At 30.1% G+C, this 6,126-nt stretch overlaps 1 protein-coding gene across 1 annotated transcript; it reads right to left on the minus strand.

Moving 5' to 3' along the window:
* Window positions 1–3,880: 3,880 nt before the first annotated feature.
* HELRODRAFT_167721 (hypothetical protein) lies at window positions 3,881–6,126 on the minus strand (the record flags this gene model as incomplete). Its single annotated transcript, XM_009013469.1, has 4 exons — window positions 3,881–3,985; window positions 4,856–5,053; window positions 5,387–5,499; window positions 6,015–6,126. The coding sequence occupies 4 exons, from the start codon at window positions 6,124–6,126 to the stop codon at window positions 3,881–3,883; spliced, it is 528 nt and encodes a 175-aa protein (XP_009011717.1).

Genomic DNA, 6,126 nt, shown 5'->3' on the forward strand with positions numbered 1-6,126 from the left:
TTGCAATAAATGATTAAACCTATAATTTTCAAGAATCTTTAAAACATTAATATACTGTTGTCGGAATGTACATGAAATAATAATGTTCTTAACAAACCATGGTTTTAATGTGAATTTACATATTTATTTTTTAAACATTTTTTTGAAGGAACACTCAAAATGATGCTTTAGTTTCTTCTGCAGTGGAACGTCTTGATAATCTAATCCTGGTTTGTTAATTTTCATTCATTCAAATATGTGGACCTATCAGAAATATTTTTTATTTTTCCATCTCAGAATTCGGAGACATTAAAGAATAGAGCAGGTACCAAGAGCAGATAGGCCACGTGCTCACATTTCAATTTCTTTTTTAAGTTTCTTTTTGTTTGAACACATATTTCAGTGAAAATGTAATTAAATGAATAATTTTCACTTCTCATGTTAAATGCTCTTTGTTAGTTTTTTTATTTCTCTCATTCTGTTATAGGGCAAGACCCGTTCTTACATGATACCGTCAAAGAAATAAGGTGTGTTCAATATATTATTTGGCAAATATTTTGCACACTTGTTAGAGATTCGTCTTATTTATTAAATTCGGAGAGCAGGAAACAATAGACTTACCATGATTTTTTAATATTTTGCATTTAATTCATTTTAACGAAATTCTTTCAGCTATTTGCAATGTATTCACAAACATTTCAAAATCGTCCCATAAGCTACAATACATTGAATAATTGTTTTTGAAATATCTGATTTTTCCCGATCATTTTGCCGATTTTAAATTTATCATTTCCATCTGACCTTACGCTTCTTCCTTTTACTATCAGATTTATGTCAACTCTCTAGTATCTGTGGCGGATCCAGAGGCCCGCCACTGATACTATAGGAAAAAAATTATAATGTGTAACATATTTGGTCGTCCTAGTATGGTATTTGTTTCAAATTCAACAGTGACGAATCCAGTGGGTAGATATCGGGTTGTATTCCCACACTGAATATTTTCGTACTTTTCAACATGGTTTTAACTCTGTTTTGAGTAGTATTGAAGTTATGTAGAAAAAATGAAAAATTGGTGACGAATAAGCAAAAAAAAAGGGATCGTCAACTTTATTAATCATCTCTACTCCACTTTACAGTTCTGGATCTGCCACTGCTAAGTGTTTCATTGTATCTCATAGGTGACGTTACTTGTAAAATATAACAGCCTACACCGCATATGAACATAAATTTAGCGTTTCTTTTTTGCCATTCATATTTCTTAACAATTTTAATGAACATTTTTGTCAGCAGAGGTTGCGAGATATCTAGTCAAAAGGAATCAAAATTTCAGGGAATGGTAAACATTTTTCTTTTTTTTAATATAAAACATTTTTCAATTATTTCAAAATGTAACATTAAATAATATTTACGTGATTTGCGTGAGTTGAATAAGTCGACAGAATTCTTATTTGAAAACTCAGTGCCTAGGATATATAAAACTTATTTGGAAGCAAAAGGTTTTTTTAAAATTCATGATGTTTTAGTGCGACAAAACTTTCAGTGTTTCTGATTTAGGTTTATTTATATTTCTGATGTATGAGTATATCTCTCGAATTCAGATGCTAATTACTCTTTTTGTCATGGTTATCTCCTTGATTCTTTTATTTTCATATTGACGCATCTGAATTATTTCGTGTTACCTAGTGTTATTGCATTTTTCCCTCTTGTGTCAGCTGTCTGCTGATGATTTCTATGCTTGTTCTTTTACTCAAACTTGGTTTGTTCACATACCATCCCTGCGTCTCAACTATATATTATTTATCATTCAAAATATTTCTTAAGCTGAATAGTCACCTGTACCTATATCTCAACTCTGTTGTATCTTGGGATGACTCTCAAGCTAAACTTTCGTTTGAACTCCTTTAATATCTCAGTTTTTTTAGGCTTTTGATGTATTTTCATTTTGATGAACAATTTATGATATTCAAACTTCGAGGTTCCGAGATGTTATCTTATTTACGATATTAAAAAATAAATTTTAATTCTGCTCTTATTAACTTAGTTTGCGGCCGCTGAATAAGGCACGGTACATGAAAATGAAGCTAGTGAAAATATGGCAAATGAAGACTATCACAATCACGTGCCTTTATCGTTAAAGTAAAAGGGCAAAACAGCACAATTGTGTAACTGCGCGTTCGAGTGCGCGTGTGTGCTTTTGTTTGTGTATATGTGGTATGTGACAAAATTATTGATTACCAATCAGCTGACTTCTAGAAGCTGAAATCATTAGCGTTTTCATTATATATCTTCGGTTGCAACCTTCCATTGTAGTTCAATAAATTATTTGTCGGTAGATTTACTTTCAAATAATTTTAAATGATAATTAAATTTAATTTTTAGTGGTAACAATTTAAATTAATTTTTTTTATTTGCGACAGAATGATGTAGATATGATCGCTTTACAAGCTAAAAAAATTCCAAGTCCTGAAAAGCCATTTTCTCTGACGACGGAGATTTAGTTATTCATTCTCTACATAAAATCGTTTTTGAATGTTATATCATGTTTCATTAAGTATTGCATTTTTATATAATTTTATATTAAGTTATTAATATATATTGCATAACATTTCCAACCCTGAACCTCCAATCTTTTCTATGCCTTATTTATTTACTTCTATTCGTTCATAATCAATTATATATATTTGTAATGATTTCTAATAATCATTTTTATTGCCTTGTCAGTACTTTCGTGTAATTGTTATTATGAATTTTATAACATGTATTCAGATTTTTCCAACTTGTTACTTATTGTTGCAACATATCATCATGCAGACTATTGCTTGTCTATTCGTTTTTCTCTGTCATAATATATAAATATATATATATATATAGTATACATGTATTGGACTGGGCGTTAATCACGTTTCAAAATTGGTTTTTGTTACCGATACCGGCTTTCTAGAAACTGACCTGTGCTAAAAATTCACTAATACTTTGAAAACCAATTCACTAAAAATTTTCACAGTGAAAAAAATTATTTAACATTTTAGCTTGCTTGAGCCTAATTGTTTGTGTAAATTAGCTTCTATAGTTAGTTTGTGAAATAACTTTTAATTATGTTTACATGCAATGAAAATTGTGTACAGTTATTGTCAAACATGTTAAGTTGCAATATTTTGAACATTTGAGTAAAAATGTATAAGGAGGATAAAAAAGTATGAAAAATAGTAATTAAATCGTAATTAAAATGTTTCATTAACGTCAAATCGCACGTATGCTTTAAAAACTTGGGAAGATTTGAAACTACTATAACTCAGCGAAGATCTTTAGGACTGCTCTTTCAACTATTTTAATTTTTTAAAAGACGTCAACACTTAAACCAAATTAAGCATGATCATATCTTTGTATTTGTACTTTAGAAATTTGCAGGAATAAATTCATAGGTAAGCAACAATCATGTTTGTGTAAATTTGTCATCGTATTTACTGAGCATCTCTAGCTCGAAAGGCTTTACAAATTTTTTAATGTTATTAATAACAAAAATACGTCGGTAGATTTATGGCGACACTAGAGCTAAATTTTTTTTTGTATCGGTTCCTGTTTTATTAACCGGCATAGTTTTCTTTTTGTCACCTATATTGAAACATCGATACTGATTTTTTAAATTACCGGTCTGATTTATGTATTATATATACGTATGTGTGCAATTATTGACGAAATTCACAGCATATTCGCGTTAGTTAGCTTCTTGTTTAATTTTTCGATTTTCTTTAACGGTAATATGTGTAATATATTCATATGTAACTAATAAAGAATATTTTACTGTATTTATATTTTTTATAAAAAATAGGCAGTTTAAAAATTTGACATTTTTAACAACGAAAATGTAACGAATAAAACAAGTATGAATGAATACAGTTAGTTATTTAGAGAGCTCAATACATGCTCCGGTGGGTAGTGCAGTTCTCCTGACGACAGGAACGTTGAATTGGATGATTAGATCTTTGCATTGAAGCTTTCTGTACAACTGCAATTAATTTTTTGCAAAATATTTAGTAATATTTATATAATGAGCGTTAAATGGAAGCGTTTATTCTGAATGCTGATCTGGGAGCAATTACATCATTACAAAGTATTTTTACGCTGTAACTAAACAATCGCCCGCTGGAGTCTTCCTGCATCGATTATAAAGGACGCGTGACTTCGTTGCTTCTTTTTCTTCAAGTAGAAAGAGTGTATATGATGGAAAGGTACGATAGAGCAATTTCAATTTAAAATTCTGTGAAGGCGGATGATGTGTTGTCTTCACAACAGAAGGGCGGGGGTGAACAAAATAAATTTTAAAATTGGGCAATTTCGCAGTAATCGTTTGTTAATTTTTAATGTTTAAACTGACATTTGAAACGTGTAAGTTTTATTTTATTGGATCTCGATCGTGTATATAACAGAAGCATTTATAAGTGTGGCGCGATTATGTCCTATTGAAGCTCGAAAAAATTTGAACAGAAATTAATTTGAACGTTCGAAGGCTGCATTGGAGTCGCTAACATGAACATGTATATTAATTATACATGGTCTTGTTGTATACATGGTCTTATGTCTTTTACATACTGTTTAAGGGTTTCGTTTTATTAATTACAGCTCCAGATTTTGATAAAATTATTAGTAATTTTCTACATAATTTTTTATTACAATATTGATGGTTGTTAATGAACACATTTAAAAATGGGTGTTGGCTTAACCAAAATATATCTATGAATTGTTCCAAATATAGCAGTTTTTATCGCGTTGATTCGATTTTTAGATATAAAATTTATTGCATGGAAAGAAGATAAAAACACTATGAATATATTTTCATTAAAAAGTTAAATGATTCATCAAAAATCTAAAAAAATACCTTATAGCATGGAGCCGAAAAAAGCCAACATGGTCCCAATAAAAAACACCACAACACGCTGCAGTCGAAACAATGTTTTGGCTTGCAGAAGTTAGTAACATAGAGTCGTGCTTGATGATTCTTCAGTATTTTGAATGTGTAAAAGGTTTGAGGGTAGTTATTTGACAGCCAATTTTCAATGGAAGGACCAAAGTCAAACTGAACATTAAAAGAATGTATATTTGCATAATTAAATAAATTATTTCAAGCATCTTATATGTCCTATTATAAGATACATTGCATTTTAATTGTGATTCATAGTCTATTTTTCTAGGGCACTTTTCGGAAAGACACGGTTCGAACTATCAGCTCGTAATAAAAACACAAGGCATAACACTTGTCCGATCTAATAGCCGACGGAATAAGTGCTATCAAGTAACTAAAACACATTCGAAAACTAAAGAGTAAATTTAATAAATTTATGTATTAATGTAGTTTATTTTTTATTTGTTAAATGGTGAACAAAGGTTAATATAAAAAAAAACAAAAAACCTGCAAACAAAATTTTTTTTTGGATTGAATAGATTTTTTTGCCCATTCGATGCCTTTTTGGAATTCAGGATAAATCATTGGATGAGACGTATCGACTAACAAAGCCATATCACCTGCAATGTTGGCAAAATATTTATAAACCTGTACTAACAAATAAGGTGCGTCACAAAACATTCATCAATTTAACTTCCAAGCTGTATACTCTTTGGTGAAGCTGATTTGAAAAATAGACTGTCGGCTGATAAAACTAATGCTGTATGATTTCCATCTATCTGTCATGCTCTAAAGTGCATGATGCGTATTTGGCAGTTTACAATTTAGCGCTAAATTTTTGTAAATTGTTGAAAATTGCGTCTAGAAAAAATAGCTCATAATTTACAAATTGATTAGTTGAATGATTTGTTTACATCTAACCTAAAATTTCTTTTCCTTACCGGCTTAACGCACTTATATCGTTACACAACAAATATAAGAGCTCTCGAAATGACTGATGGTTGAGGGATGTATTTTTGATCAAATGCTTGGTAAACAAGACTTATCGCATGTTTGTTGTATTGTATCTCAACTCAAATAATTGGGAAAAAAGATTTTATAAATAAAAAATATAATAAAAAATGTGAAAGCGTACTTTCAAAATAAGGGCCGTCATAAGATGCTCCTATATATTCATTCCGATTGTATTCTACCCAAATTCTCATGAGCAGAGGAAGGCCCATTATCTCATCGTGGAAAAGCTCCAT

The sequence above is a fragment of the Helobdella robusta genome (assembly GCF_000326865.2).
Source record: "Helobdella robusta unplaced genomic scaffold HELROscaffold_12, whole genome shotgun sequence".
Classification (NCBI taxonomy): Eukaryota; Metazoa; Annelida; class Clitellata; order Rhynchobdellida; family Glossiphoniidae; genus Helobdella; species Helobdella robusta.